The sequence below is a fragment of the Pygocentrus nattereri genome, chromosome 5 (assembly GCF_015220715.1).
Source record: "Pygocentrus nattereri isolate fPygNat1 chromosome 5, fPygNat1.pri, whole genome shotgun sequence".
NCBI classification, from domain to species: Eukaryota; Metazoa; Chordata; class Actinopteri; order Characiformes; family Serrasalmidae; genus Pygocentrus; species Pygocentrus nattereri.
In genome coordinates, this window is record NC_051215.1 from 25,797,136 (window position 1) to 25,813,422 (window position 16,287).

At 42.9% G+C, this 16,287-nt stretch overlaps 1 protein-coding gene across 2 annotated transcripts in view; it reads left to right on the forward strand.

The window, feature by feature from the left end:
• The window catches only part of LOC108425438 (CUB and sushi domain-containing protein 1), a 664,112-nt gene that overhangs the window by 492,129 nt on the left and 155,696 nt on the right, over positions 1 to 16,287 (forward strand). For both annotated transcript variants that reach the window (XM_017694090.2, XM_017694091.2), the window contains exons 27-29: positions 237 to 428; positions 6,359 to 6,497; positions 10,486 to 10,673. In XM_017694090.2, the coding sequence (XP_017549579.2) occupies positions 237 to 428; positions 6,359 to 6,497; positions 10,486 to 10,673 (519 nt within the window). The remainder of the gene's footprint in view (positions 1 to 236; positions 429 to 6,358; positions 6,498 to 10,485; positions 10,674 to 16,287) is intronic.

Here is a 16,287-nt window from a genome sequence, read left to right on the forward strand (position 1 = left end):
TTTTTTGTATCTCTGTAGATATGCAGCAGAGATCATATGCATATGGACGCTGTCATGTGAGTTGTTGGGAGGCTCACAGCATGGCATATTTAGAGGAGAGCAGCTGTCTCTGCTTCTCTCGCTCGCTCTCTCTTTGTGTCTCCCTCTATCTCTCTCTGCCCCCCTCCCACCCCTTGGTCTCTGATGTATGCCCCACTGATCTTAAACTAATCTAAAATTTATCTACGTTACTTCAGCTACAACTGCCTCAACCTGCAACGACCCAGGCATCCCCCAAAACGGCAGCCGCTATGGGGACAGCAGAGAGCCGGGTGACACCATCTCCTTCCAGTGCGACCCAGGCTACCAGGTCCAGGGTGTATCCGAGATCACGTGTGTCCAGCTCAACAACCGCTTCTTCTGGCAGCCTGACCCTCCCACCTGCATAGGTCAGCTACAGCTGCGTCTTTCCACAGTTTTGTTTCTTTCCTTCCTAGCAGTCCCACGTAAATAAAGTGTCTGTTGTAACTGTGTAGTTACATATTAACAATACATGCAGCAACAGTGTAATTACTTTTGATGCATTTAGTGTTACAGAAGTATTTCAGAGGTACAGCATATGTAATTAAACATTTGTATCAGCTTTAGTCTTTACATGTAGTTACACAAGTGTGTCTTGAGTAGTTGCCACAGCGTATTTTGTCTTTTGTAATTATATAATGTGTAATAGAGTGAGGCTACTTACATTTGTATTAACAAGACTTTTCTGATTGTAACATGGTGTTTAATTTCCTACATTACAGAATGGTTTAATACCAGAAATATTAGGTAACGATAACAACATGGTAACAGCATAAGTATGGTGTAGTACCTAGCGAAGTGTTTCCTTGACATTTCCTGAGAAGATGCAGCACAAGTGCTCTCATAATTTAGGTATTTAAGCCATTTTTGTGCCAATCAGAAAAGCTGGACAACCAGGGCTTCATAGAAATGTATGTAGTAGTTATATTGTTGTTGCATGTGTAATTATGCAGTTTTTACAGGCAGTATAGTGGGACTTCAACGTCTTGGTGAGGATTTTGAAAGGATTTTCTCTTTACCACAAATGTCGTCAATTGGTCAAGACATCTGAAGTGTGCTGTCATAGTATTGCACTGGAGCTATAAGGCTTATGTAGCTAATAAGTAACGGATGTCTATGGGGACATTCAGACAACGCTTTATTTCTTTGAAGCAGTTTAATTCATTTGATTGACAAGCGAGATTGGGACAGTGATTTGAGAGAGGGAAAAGGACTGAAACAATCAATAAACATTATATATTATCCCATCATACAGGGGGTTGGGGGATTTGGAGACTTTGGATTTGGATTCTTTGGTGGAATTGCATGCAATTTGCAGAGAAAACATGTATAATAATAAATAGAAAACTCTCATGATCAGATGATGGTAGTCTTTGTGAGGGGCATGAAGCTCAATTTGTTCAACAGCATAAAGTAGCTTTTCCTCCATGTTGAATAAGAGACTAGAGAGATCAGCTGTGGATGACAAATGATGCCTTTTTCCCAGTCCCAGTTTGCGGTGTACTATCAACAATAATGAAACGAAATGTATCTGAGAATTTGGAAAGATGTGGCCTGAACGTCCCCTGTGTCACAAAATCTGTCTAGAGGTCAGAGACTTGGGTTACAGTAGTGCTGTAGCTCCAGTTCAAAATTATGTCAATTTTATTTTTCTGCCAAAACATGTCTTTGGCCCAGTGGCTCTCAGATCAGGTTGTAGAGTGTAACTGCCTTGTACATTTTAGAGTACCCTGCTAATAATGAAGTGATGAATAAGCTCTTCCTGAGGTGAAGTGAGTGATAGAACAGGAGAACACCAAGACATACAGGGTGGTGCGGCTCCAGAAGTGGGAAAAGGAACCACAGCTTTTATCCATAGAATTCATTTATTGCCAGTGAGAAAAGCATGGTCTAATTTTTATATTTGAATTATATTATTACGCAATGTCATGTATTATGCCATTGTGCTAACTGTTAGAGTAGCAGCTACAGCATTTGCATTTCTGAGTAAAAGAAGATATTTTAAATGTTCTTAATTGAATTTATTGCACTCTTGTTTATTATAGGTATTATTTACTGTTGAGTGAAGACATGGAAACAACCAGATAAAGTGCAGATGCAGAATAATAATCAAATGTATTTTGTTATATTAATATCTAAATATGTATATAAGCAATCATGCAATGTAAATCCGAACAATATCTCTAGACTCCTGCTTATGTTCAGGATATGGCTTTTGATGTCACAGACTGTTTGTCCTTGCATGTAGAGCACTTCATAGGAATTTAAGCGAGTTATGTAACGTTTATTGTTAGCTAGCTAGTTTATTGTTTCCTAAATTAGAGTGTCCTCTCCTTGGATCACCACCTTATCGTGGTGGAGGGGTTTGCGTGCTTGAATGATCTTAGGAGCTATGTTGTCTGGAGCAAAAGCTCCTGGTAGGGTCTCCCATGGCAAACTGGTCCTAGGTGACAGGTCAGACAAAGTGTGATCCATAATAACCCCTATGAAGACACAAAAGCAGGACTTGTGTACCCTGCCCGGAACAGGGTTACCGGGGCCCCACCCTGGAGCCAGGCCTGGGGGAGGGGCTCGCCAGCGAGCGTCTGGTGGCCGGGCATTTACTCATGGTGCCCGGCCGGGCCCAGCCCGAAGGAGTTACATGAGTCCCCCCTCCCATCGACCCACCACCAATGGGAGGGGCAGTAGTAGGGGTTCGGTGCGTTGTGGATCGGGCAGTGTCCAAAGGCGTGGGCCTTGGCGTTCTGATCCTCGGTTGCTGAAATTGGCTTTTGGAACTTGGAACGTTACCTCACTGGCGGGGAAAGAGCCTGAGTTGGTGCGCGAGGTTGAGAGATACCGGCTAGATATAGTCGGGCTCACCTCAACACACAGCTTGGGATCTGGGTCCAATCTCCTTGAGAGGGGCTGGACTTTATTCTTTTCTGGAGTTGCCCATGGTGAGAGGCGGCGGGCAGGTGTGGGCTTTCTCATAGCCCCTCGACTCGGTGCCTGTATGTTGGGGTTTTCTCCGGTGGACGAGAGGGTAGCTTCCCTACGCCTTCGGGTTGGGGAACGGGTCCTGACTGTTGTCTGTGCTTATGCACCGAACAGCAGTTCAGAGTACCCAGCCTTCTTAGAGTCCTTGGGAAGGGTGCTTGAAGGTGCTCCTCCTGGAGACTCTATTGTCCTACTGGGGGACTTCAATGCTCACGTGGGCAATGACAGTGAGACCTGGAGGGGTGTGATTGGGAGGAATGGCCTCTCTGATCTGAACCCGAGTGGTGTTCAGTTTTTGGACTTCTGCGCAAACCACAGTTTGTCCATCACGAACACCATGTTTGAACACAAGGATGTCCATAAGTGCACATGGCACCAGGACACCCTAGGCCGCAGTTCAATGATTGACTTTGTAGTCGTGTCATCGGACTTGCGGCCATGTGTTTTGGACACTCGGGTAAAGAGAGGAGCTGAGCTGTCAACTGATCACCACCTGGTGGTGAGTTGGATCAGGTGGTGGGGGAAGATGCCGGTCAGACCAGGCAAGCCCAAACGTATAGTGAGGGTTTGCTGGGAACGTCTAGCAGAAGAACCTGTCAGATTGATCTTCAACTCACACCTCCGTCAGAACTTTGACCAGATATCGGGGGAGGTGGGGGACATTGACTCAGAATGGGCCATGTTCCGTTCCTCCATTGCTGAAGCGGCTGACTGTAGCTGTGGCCGTAAGGTAGTTGGTGCCTGTCGGGGCGGTAATCCTCGAACCCGGTGGTGGACACCCCAGGTGAGAGATGCCATCAAGCTGAAGAAGGAGTCCTACCGGGCATGGTTGGCCTGTGGGACACCAGAGGCAGCTGGCAGGTATCGACAGGCCAAGCGATCTGCGGCTTCAGTTGTCGCCAAGGCAAAAACCCGTGTATGGGAGGAGTTTGGTGAGGCCTTGGAAAGTGACTTTAAGTCGGCTCCGAAAAGATTCTGGCAAACCGTCAGGCGACTCAGAAGGGGAAAGCAGTGTGCCACTAGCACTGTATATAGTGGAGATGGTGTGCTGCTGACTTCGACTGAAGACGTCATTGGGCGGTGGAAGGAGTACTTTGAGGACCTTCTCAATCCCACCGACACGTTCTCCAGTGAGGAGGCTGAGTCTGGGGACATGGGAATAGGCTTGTCCATTACTGAGGCCGAAGTCGCTAAGGTAGTTAAGAAGCTCCTTGGTGGCAAGGCTCCAGGGGTGGATGAGATCCGCCCTGAGTTCCTCAAGGCTCTGGATGTTGTGGGGCTGTCTTGGCTGACACGCCTTTTCAACATTGCGTGGACATCGGGGGCGGTGCCACTGGATTGGCAGACTGGGGTGGTGGTGCCTCTTTTTAAAAAAGGGGACCGGAGGGTGTGTTCCAACTACAGGGGAATCACACTCCTCAGCCTCCCTGGCAAGGTCTATGCAGGGGTACTGGAGAAGAGAGTCCGGCTTATAGTCGAACCTCGGATCCAGGAGGAACAGTGCGGGTTCCGCCCTGGTCGTGGAACACTGGACCAACTCTTCACCCTCTCCAGGATTCTGGAGGGTTCATGGGAGTTTGCCCAACCAGTCCACATGTGCTTTGTGGATCTGGAGAAGGCATTCGACTGTGTTCCCCGGGGTATTCTGTGGGAGGTGCTTCGGGAGTACGGGGTACATGGCTCTTTGCTACGAGCCATTCAGGCCCTGTACAAACAAAGCAGGAGTTTGGTTCGCATGGCCGGCAGTAAGTCAGACTCGTTCCCAGTGAGAGTTGGACTCCGTCAGGGCTGCCCTTTGTCACCGATTCTATTCATAATTTTTATGGATAGAATTTCTAGGCGCAGTCAAGGGATGGATGGTGTCCGGTTTGGTGACCTCAGGGTCACATCGCTGCTGTTTGCAGATGATGTGGTCCTATTGGGGACATCAGGCCGCGAACTTCAGCTTTCGCTGGATCGGTTTGCAGCCGAGTGTGAAGCGGCTGGGATGAGAATCAGTACCTCTAAATCCGAGACCATGGTTCTCAGGCGGAAAAGGGTGGAGAGCCCTCTCTGGGTCGGGGATAGGCTCTTGCCTCAAGTGGAGGAGTTCGAGTATCTCGGGGTCTTGTTCACGAGTGATGGTACAAGGGAGCGGGAGATTGACAGGCGGATTGGTGCTGGGTCAGCAGTGATGCGGGCTCTTTACCGGTCTGTTGTGGTAAAGAAAGAGCTGAGCCATAAGGCAAGGCTCTCGATTTACCGGTCGATCTACGTTCCCACCCTCACCTATGGTCATGAGCTTTGGGTAATGACCGAAAGAATAAGATCGCGAATACAAGCGGCCGAAATGAGTTTCCTCCGCAGGGTGTCTGGACTCTCCCTGAGAGATAGGGTGAGAAGTTCAGTCATCCGGGAGGGACTCGGAGTAGAGCCGCTGCTTCTTCACGTCGAGAGGAGCCAGCTGAGGTGGTTCGGGCATCTGGTTAGGATGCCTCCTGGACGCCTCCCTCGGGAGGTGTCACAGGCGAGTCCACCCGGGAGGAGACCCCGGGGAAGACCCAGGACACGCTGGCGCGACTATATCGCCCAGCTGGCCTGGGAGCGCCTCGGAATCCCCCTTGGAGAGCTTGTGGAAGTGGCTGGGGAAAGGGAGGTCTGGGCTTCATTGCTTAGGATGCTGCCCCCGCGACCCGAACCCCGGAGAAGCGGAAGATAATGGATGGATGGATGGATGGATGGATAAATTAGAGTGTGTGCTCGCTATCGCCTGATCCTGGACCTCTAATTGTCCTCTTTTCTATTCGTTTTTTCTTCACCACCTTCTGCCGTGTATTGGGAAGCCATATGCGTCAGGGAGCACTTTTTTCAAAGAATATCTATATTCAGATTGTGTCTCCAAACTGGTTGCCATGTTACTGCACTTCAATGTTCTCAGTTGCTCTTAAGAGTGCAGAGACTGAGGCATAAGCACTTGCGACCAAGGTTGTTTTCATGCTTGGTGACTAGCCAGCCTGTCGGTATCACTTAGGTCACTGCATTTGATATATTAATTATTACTTTCAAGATCGAGAAGTGACATTTACATATCCTTCCAGATAATTGTACTGAGCTCTACTAAATCTTCTTGATAATTCATCGCATTATTGATCTCCGCCTTTTTTTATGTTCCCAGAGTCCTTCACCTGTTATTGTCCTTCAGATAATGAACCCAGAGTAATCACTGTGTAATCAATTCAGCAAACGGTGCTCATCGTCCGCTTGTGTATGTGTGTGTGTGTATTTATTGAAGCCCTCATGTTAAAGCTATCTCTCGCCCTCGCTCTCCTTGTTGTGATAGCTACCTGTGGAGGCAATGTGACAGGACCTGCTGGGGTAATTCTATCACCCAACTATCCTCAGCCCTACCCGCCAGGAAAGGAGTGTGACTGGCGAATAAAAGTCAGCCCGGACTTTGTCATCGCTCTAATTTTCAAAAGGTAATGTGCTCGCTTGCGGTCGGAGGCCAGCCACTCTGACTCCACCAGATGGGCGTTGCATTATACTGATGCCTGTCACAGAATGGGAAATGATTGCAGTTCTTCCAAAAATAAAAAAAAGAGGACAGCACAAGTCTCTTTCTTTTGTTTATGAAAATGAACGTTTTATTTCCTAAAAGCTAACTTGGGAGAGAAAATATTAAAGGGGGCCGCTGCTAATTCTCTGTGTAATTCAGTTGTAAAGGTGTAAACAAAGTCATTCAGAGTGGTTTGGTATGAAATGTTTCGTTCTAAAGAATCTAAGAGTTTATTTTCATTTATATATGTGGTTTAAATGATTTGCACATCATAACATTCAGTTTTTGTTTCCTTTTTGCTAAGCACTCCATCTTTTTTGGAAATACGGTTTCCAAATGTAGTGGCTATATTTATGTTGTAGCCATTGTGACCCCTGGTTCCTATCACCACCACTGTAAAGAGTCACTAGGTTTCTCTACAAAGAATTGTTTCTCATCAAACCACCCCGAATTAGTTACATCTCAACAGCAGAATTCTGCAAGACATTTGAGAAATCAGTGGAATTCCCCTTTAACCCCTGTGTGTAGCTTTTTTTTTCTAAAGTCTGCACATTTGCTCATCATTTCCTATTCTTGTTTATTTGCTGTAAAGAAAGTTTGTCTAGCTAATGGAAAAATGAAAACGGAAGCTTTTATCCTATATATGACAGTCTGGACAGTTAGAAATGTCAAACTGTCAGCATGCACGCTGCCCAGCTGTTCAGCTATACAATCACTGGCCACTTTATTAGGCACACTTTTCTAGTGTAGTTTATTTCAGTAGCGATGCTGTGAAGGTGAAGGAAGAAACTTTTCGGTGACACCCGTCTCTTGCATGAAAAAGAAGTTTATTTGCATTTAGAGATCGAAGTCAGGATCAAGCTTTCGTGAACCAGCTTGGAGAGAAACGTGCCAAATGTTCTCTGCCCAGTCTCTTCGGGAGCAGAAATTTATACCCCAGTTGTTGTCGTCTTTAAGGTATAGTTCACGTCTGGTTCCTATTATAATAGCTTCAGCTTATTCTAAAGCATGGGGCCCATCTCTCTCCCTTAGTATCCTAGAGCCCCAAGCTCGGGCTCCGTCGACGCACACAGAGCCTTCTCTTTTCAGCCAGGGCTTCATTGAAACATATGGAGCCTTCTGATTGTACTTTCAGACAGCAAACAGCTGCATGTATATTAGAGCCCAATATCATATCAATATCATATATAACATTTTATCAAGCCTGACACACTTCACTAGTAAAATGTTGGACTCCCTTTTGACTTCAGAACTGCCTTAATTCTTCATGGCAGACTTTCAACAAGGTGTTGGAAACATTCCTCAGAGATTTTGTTGGTTATTTGAGTTACTGTTGCTTTTCTATCATCTCGACCCAGTCTGCTCATTCTCCTCTGACCGCTCACACCAACAAGGCATTTTCGTCCACACAACTGCCGCTCACTGGATATTTTCTCTTTTTCAGACCATTCTCTGTAAACTCTAGAGATGGTTGTGCGTGAAAATCCCAGTAGATTAGCAGTTTCTGAAATACTCAGACCAGCCCATCAAAGTCACTTACTTCTTCCCCATTCTGATGCTCAGTTTACCTAATAAAGTGGCTGGTGAGTGTATATGTGATTTCTGTGTTCTTTTTTTTTTTTCTTCTTCTTCTTGACACCTTGTTTTTTTTCTTTTTGTCACTGCTACACTGTTAAACAATCTAAAAAGATAATGCATTCAGTAGAGCTATGCCTACTGCATGAACCAGCTCCAGATTCATATTGCCATGCTGAACTCCCTGGTTATTTAATCCCCAAATAACTACTGTTCACGGTTTGTCTGTGTTCTTTTGTTTATATTTGTGGCTTTCTATCTGTTAACCCCCAGAAACGGCTCTTCTGGTTACCCACTCTGACGTTGCAAAGGGATTTTGAATATTATGTGAAACGGTGATGAATAACATACTGAAAATAATTTAGGTGCTGTGAGCATTTATTAGAGAGGGAGCAATACCAGTTTTTCTGATGCCAATGGAATATATTTTCTTTAAAATCTACTAAGCTTTTTAAATTGAAGGACTTCTAATGATCTAAAAATGATAGCGACTCTATCACTGTTAACTAAAAAGGAAGAATTGTGCAGCTAATGCAGTGAGAGTGAAAGCTGTTTCAATATAGATTTGTTACAGGATTGCGTCACATTCATTGTACTTTTTTTTAAAATTATTATTCTATTCAATATCCATGCCAACATTTTCTGCTGATAACAGCCCAGTGTTGAAACCCATCTATATCAATATGTCATCTCATAGAGATGGCATTGCTTCATTAATGAATATCGCTATGGGGCACATAAGAAGACTAAAGCTGTGATAACAAGAAAGACCACTAACTTTGGTTTCATTGATGGAGAAGATGTGGAAATGGTGGACAGCTCAGATCAATAATCAACATCAGAGGATCCAGCACTCAAGAAATATGACATAGATTGGCTCTCGGCAGAACAAGGACTAAGGGGCTTGAAAAGATCTTTAAATGAAATGATTTGTCTTTGTAATCAAAGATCCGAACTGCCCAGGCTGTGGTTCTTTATGGATGTTAAAGTTGGACAATAAACATGCAAGACAGGAAACCTTCGAACATTGGTGTTGGCGAAAACCTTCGAAGAGTACCTTGAACGGCAAAGAAAACAAACAAATGAATTCTAGACTAAATCAAGCCTCTCCTCTTCCTCGAAGCACAGGTAACCAAACTGAAGCTCTCATTTTGGACATATTTTTCGAAGAACCAGCCCATTTCAAGGCCTTTCAAAGACCATTACGCTTGGACGAGTTGAAGTTAAATGAGGATGATCAGCTACAAGACGGACGCAATCGGTGAAATCATGAACCAGCCATTCAGAAGCCTGAAGACCCAAAAAGAAGATGGGATATTCTTTAGAAACACAACCAGATGGTCACCAGGAGCCAGACATGATCAACAGCAATTAATAGTAATAGTAGGGCACATATCAGTAAAAATGGCAAGATTTACAGCTTCCTATTTGATACATTTTTACAGTTTTTTTTTACAGTCATTTTAGAGTCATCTGTCATACAGGGCACATCAAAAAGTTCACTGACTCTACTGAAGAGCAGCATTCATAAACCTACATGTCAACTGCAGGAGCCCACGAAGAATGTAAAGGTGTATTTCAACAAGCATCAGCATCATGTCACCTGTCATAAAAGACTAGTGCAGACCTCATGAACACTGCCCTTCAGTGAAATGTTACCAAAATCACTTTGCTCTATACAGCGTTTTAGCTTCATGCTAATTATTTAATGTGTGTGACTTTGTACAGGAATATCATAATAATTTTATACATGTCACTTTTTAAATATCTGCAGCCAAATTGGGTTTATATTATTCAAAACATTCATTCCAAGCTTTACAATTTGTGATGTCTATTATTGCCATTATAAGAAAACCTTGTCCTCATGTAACTGACCTTGTAAGTGGTATTTACAAATGGTGTAAAAAAAGCCAAACACACAAAAAAAAAAACACAAGCGTTCACGTGACATATTGTATGATAAATCTATGTTTATACGCAATTACTCTGCATTTATCAACTGTCAAATTATATATTACCATCAGATTCTGTAGTGAAAGCTCAGGGGGGTAATCAGCCTATCAGATTTATCTCTTTTTATCCCTAATAATGAGAAACGAGGCTACCTACCTGTCTCAAGCAACAAAACAAGCTTGACAAATCAGCTGGGTCCTTCATTTCTTTCTCCTTTAACTTTCTTGGCGCCTCTTTATCTAGATATTGATGGAATACTGGTGGTGAAGAAAGGCATCAAAACACATGATGACTCTCTCTATAACGTCTGCTAAATGAAAAATCCTGAACTTTCCTTCATTGCTCGGTCTTCAGTACTGTTTTCCTATTTACTGTTTATACAGCTTTAACATGGAGCCCAGCTACGACTTCCTGCACATCTATGAGGGTGAGGACTCTAATGGGCGACTGATCACCAGCCTGCAGGGCAACCAGGTGCCCGAGCGCATCGAGAGCAGCGGCAACAGCCTCTTTCTTGCCTTTCGCAGCGACGCGTCCCTTGGCATGTCTGGATTTGCCATTGAGTACAAAGGCAAGTCTCCCACCAACATTACCACCAAAGAGCCCTGCACTCTTGAAACAAGTGTGTCAAAAAGTTATTTGGAGCACATCGTAGATTCGAAGTAATCAGAAGTGGTTTGTCTATGGATCGCTCCAGAGAACCCTTTTATTTTTAAGACTGTGGGCAGTGTATAGTAGGGCTGAATCAGAATCAGGCATTATTGGCCAAGTATGTTTTGCAAATGAAATTGCAAATTTGTCAATCTTCTGTTACACATTAGCACAGAGTGCACAGTACACTGACAAAAGTAATGCACTGAATTTACCTAATTTATATGCATGCATAATTTCCACGTTAATGAAATATATCACATCAAGGCACTTACTGCTAAAAGTAAGTAAACTGAAGTCAAAACCATGTTGATGTTATGTATTTTATTCACATGGAAATAAGGTGCACATTTGAATCAAGTACATTGAATGCATTACTTTTCAGCGTAGCTCCCAATAGTGTTTTTTTTTTAGAAAATGGATGTTTTCTAATATCCAATCCATACAACTCAACCCCAGTGGTTGGGGCTCACTGTCCTTGAGTCTTATAATTTTCTGTCCCATTCTAATATCAGTCATACTAAAGCCTTTCTTGAGTTGGAAAAGGTGTATTGAGGCAGGGACAGAATTTGGGATACACTGTTATAGGATAGTTTGGCCCCTGAAAGAATAGTTCAATCAAAAGGTCCTGATGTTGCCTTTATTACAGACACACAGGCACCAATACAATTATGATAAAGGAATCATGGTAACTGGCATCTACCATGTTTCCGTTCTCACAAGGGCATTTCTAAACTGCTAGTTTTACTGGGGCCCAGTCTTTTGGTGTACTTCCACCAGGCATTGTGGTCCAGCTCAGTATGTTTATAAATCCAAACCTAGACATATTTGTACTGTCCCATTAAACAGACACCATGTAGAGTGTTACAAGCTTTCCAGTACATTTTTGTGAACTGTCTCCTCCTTTGTGATGTCTGTGATTTTACTCAGCAAGTTTCATATGAGTCACAGACAGCGATTATAGCTATTATTACTGTTTGTGTCACTGCTAGCTACAGCCATTCTTTCCAGCTTGGCCACTTGTTACCTTGGTCCAAGAAGGGTAACTAAATTCAGCATGGGTGTTCAGGCACAGCACATCTTAATTGGCAGTGAAAATGATGTCAATATGCGTCATCACAGATTTGCAACCAAACAGCACTGCCCAGTACAAAAATAGCATAAATTAAGAGCGACAACCCAATGTCTTTGTTTGCCAGTCATGTGGGCAAAACAGTTTGCATTTACAACAGAAAGCTCCATCTTTGACTGAATACTTTGACCAGGAAAGGTTAAAATCTCTTTTCTGCTTACGTGCTGGCATGAGTACAGAGACACTCTTATTTGCTTTGAAGTGTGTCTTAGTCTTTCAGGTCTTCTCACTTTTCTACTTGATTTTATTTATGCATCATTAGTTCATGCTAGCTATCTAACAATGCTTGTGAAATGAGAAGTTGATAAATTTACATTGGGCCTCTTTCACCAATATCCCCCTAAGCTTTTTCTTAAATGTGTTCTTGAGAAGGTCCTAAGAAAAAGTCTACGTCAGAGTCATGTTATGTTGTTAAAGTGCAGAACTATTCAGACATTTGTGCTCTTGCGTGTGTGTCGATTCTGTACTTACCCAACAACAAATCCAGAATAAAAAATTGGTGAATGTCAGAATGATCATGAAAACTGCACAAGTGGGTTTTAAGTAGAATGGTTGGTGAACAAGACCCAAGGTTCCTTTTATTTGAAAATGAAATACAACATTAGTGGTAAATTAAAGACAGGTAGACTACATAAGTGGCTAATGGCTTTGATTTAATGGTCTAATATGCATTTTTGGTGTGCTACAAACCGGTTAGCCCCTAACTCAAGCATCAGCAGTACTCTGGCTGCTCTGTTTGTCACCTTTATATATCTGTGCTGCTAAGTACTTGCCTACTGCTAGCTCTCTATTGAGAACAGTTGCTATACAGTCTGATATTGAAACTGAAAGTATTCAAAGGAAGGATGGTGGGGCAATATGGAAAATGTAGTGTCTGTAGTGAATTTGCCAGCTCTCAGGGTTAAAAACTTTATAGCTCACAGTTTGACTTGTTCCTGTGATTATACAACCCCAATTCCAATGAAGTTGGGATGTTGTGTGAAACATAAGTAAAAACAGAATACGATGATTTGCAAATCCTTTTCAACCTATATTCAATTGAATACACTACAAAGAAAAGATATTTAATGTTCAAACAGATAAACTTTATTGTTTTTTGCAAATATTCATTCATTTTGAAATTGATGCCTGCAACATGTTCCAAAGAAGTTGAGACAGGGGCAAAAAAAAAGACTGGGAAAGTTGAGGAATGCTCAAAAAACACCTGTTTGGAACATTCCACAGGTGAACAGGTAAATTGGAAACAGACGAGTGTCATGATTGCGTATAAAGGGAGCATTCCTGACATGCTCAGTCATTCACAAGCAAGGATGGGGTGAGGTTCACCACTTTGTGAACAACTGCATGAGAAAATAGTCCAACAGTTTAAGAACAACGTTTCTCAATGTGCAATTACAAGGAATTTAGGGGTTTCATCATCTACAGTCCATAATATCATCAAAAGATTCAGAGAATCTGGAGAAATCTCTGCAAGCAAGCGGCAAGGCAGAAAAGCAACATTGAATGCCCGTGACCTTCGATCCCTCAGGCGGCACTGCATTAAAAACCGACATCATTCTGTAACGGATATTACCACATGGACTCAGGAGCACTGAGTCAGTGAACCACTGTCAGTGAACACAGTTCGTCGCTCCATCTACAAGTGCAAGTTAAAACTCTGCCATGAAAAGCGAAAGCCATATATCAACAACACCCAGAAACGCCGCTGGCTTCTCTGGGCCTGAGCTCATCTGAGATGGACTGATGCAAAGTGGAAAAGTGTCCTGTGGTCTGACGAGTCCACATTTCATATTGTTTTTGGAAATCATGAACATTGTGTCCTCCAGGCCAAAGAGGAAAAGGACTGTCCAGATTGTTATCAGCGCAAAGTTCAAAAGCCAGCATGATGGTTTGGGGGTGTGTTAGTGCCCCTGGCATGGGTAACTTGCACATCTGTGAAGGCACAATTAATGCTGAAAGGTACATACAGGTTTTGGAGCAACATTTGCTGCCATCCAAGCAACGTATTTTTCAGGGATGTCCTGCTTATTTCAGCAAGACAATGCCAAGCCACATTCTGCACGTGTTACAACAGCGTGGCTTCATAGTAAAAGAGTGCGGGTACTAGACTGGCCTGCCTGCAGTCCAGACCTGTCTCCCATTGAAAATGTGTGGCACATTATGAAGCACAAAATACGACAACGGAGACGCCGGACTGTTGAGCAACTGAAGCTGTACATCAAGCAAGAATGGGAAAAGAATTCCACCTACAAAGCTTCAACAATTAGTGTCCTCAGTTCCCAAACGCTTATTGAGTGTTGTTAAAAGGAAAGGTGTCCATGTGTTCGTGTTGTGTTTTGGTTTTGTAGTCCAGCCCCCTTGTTTAGTGACTCCATCCCTGATTGTCTCCACCTGTGTTTCCACCTGTCCCTCATTTACTCTTATGCATTTAAGTCCTGGGTTTTTGCCTGTCTGGTTACAGGTCTTTGTTTGAACTGTCTGGATGTACTGTTTGATCGTGTTTGATGTTAGATGTTCTGATTGTTTGGTGTCGTTTGATTTAGTGTTCATTTCATCATGTCTGCCTCCCGTTCTATCCGTGTAGGCTGTATGACCCTGGACCGTTTAGACTATGACCCTGAATTTGCCCTTAATAAATGTCACTTATCTCCGCATATGCGTCCGCCTCCTTGCTCCCAACCTTCAGAATTTAAGATTGTAATTTACTCTTTAGCTCTTTCTGGACACCTTATCTTGGTAAATAAAGTCAATGGTTGTCTAAGCAGTTAGCTTGGATTACGTGTTAGATGAAGTGTAATTGCAATTGCATTAAGAGTCTCTGTGGACTGTGGAGTTAGTCTAAATTACAGTCTGAATGGCTTTTCCTTGATTACTTAGATCACTAGATTAACACACATTGCTGCTTACTGACAGTGAAGTGCTATGTATGTTTATTTTATGTCTGTGGAGGCAGGTGATGCTCGACCATTGCAGCTATCTCTTCTATTCAGCTTTGTGAACATTAAGAGAAAAGGAAATGCAGGGAGGAGAGAAGCTGATGGAGGTCAGAGGAGTATTTACGAAACCCACGCTTCATTACGCTTTATATAGTTAAGATGCTGTTACTGACATTCCTTGAAGTAATATGTGGAATTTTCTTACGCCGTCACTTGTTGTGCATCGCATTAGAGCAAAAGAGCCATGCATCTGTTTAATAGCACATTAAGTGTTATGTGGAGTAACAGCCATTCTGTCATTAGTCGGCATGCTGTTAAGTGGCTTTGCAGCAACGTGCATGTGTGTTCTATATTAAGTCAAATATTGTTCATCCATTTTGTAATATTACTAACCTTTCTACTTGAATACCTAGTAATTTTCCTCAGGGGCAAAGCATGTTTCTCTTTTCTTTAAAGGATGTACTTAACAAAATGCCAAAGAAATTCAGCACAGACAGCACGTCCACCCCCCAAAAAACATGTAATGTGCCTTTTTAATTCAGATGGCATGCCTACCTTTCATAGTGACTGTGGTTATTTTGAAATATAAAACATATAAAATGAGCATTTCTTTTCTTTTTCTGTGCCTGGACTACAAAGCTGCTGTGTTTTATTTCCAGACGCATTGCCACTGTTCAAGCAGAATATACAGAGTACCAAGTGATACTGGCCTGTGATGCTTGTGAAATGAGAGTTTCTCAAAGCCTCTGGGTGCAATCACACTCTAGGCCTATGCAACTCGCCCAGTTTTCTCTTGAAAGCCATAAAGGAGACAGGATCTGAATGGGTATTTGGATGGAAAGCAATGCAGTTTGAGTGGTGTGATTATTCTGATTTAAATCCCAGGACCTCACTGAATACATTTGGTCTTATTTTCATACCAAATCATTCATCATATTTAGTTATAATATTACATTGTTTCTCAATTCTGGTCATGAAGTCCAATTTCCCTGCAAAGTGCATCATTTTCCGTACTCCTAACATACCCACTTCAGCACAGACTTGTCATCTTCAGCAGTAACAAAAGCTACATGTGAGAGATTCCTAACTCTATACAAATTACTTCTCACATGTAGCTCTTTGAAATGATTGGAGAAATTCAGTTAAAATTGCAGATTCTAAACTGTCAACTGATGCAGTATTTATGCTAAAAAAGAAAACATCATTTCAATTTGGTGAAGTGTAACATATGTTGATCATTTGAAGCATACATAAAGAAGTCAGACATGCAGATTGTAACCTGCTGAACAGACTGTAAGTTATGTAGAGACTTTGGCTTTGTCCCCTTTAACTCATAAAAATCTGCCCGAGAGTATTTGTGACAGATGCTTGTCCATTTTGGTCATAGTAAACTGAATCAGTGTGTGGGATTTGGACCTTTAGTCATGCTACAGTCTTTTATCACTGTGCATCAGAAGCACAAGTCT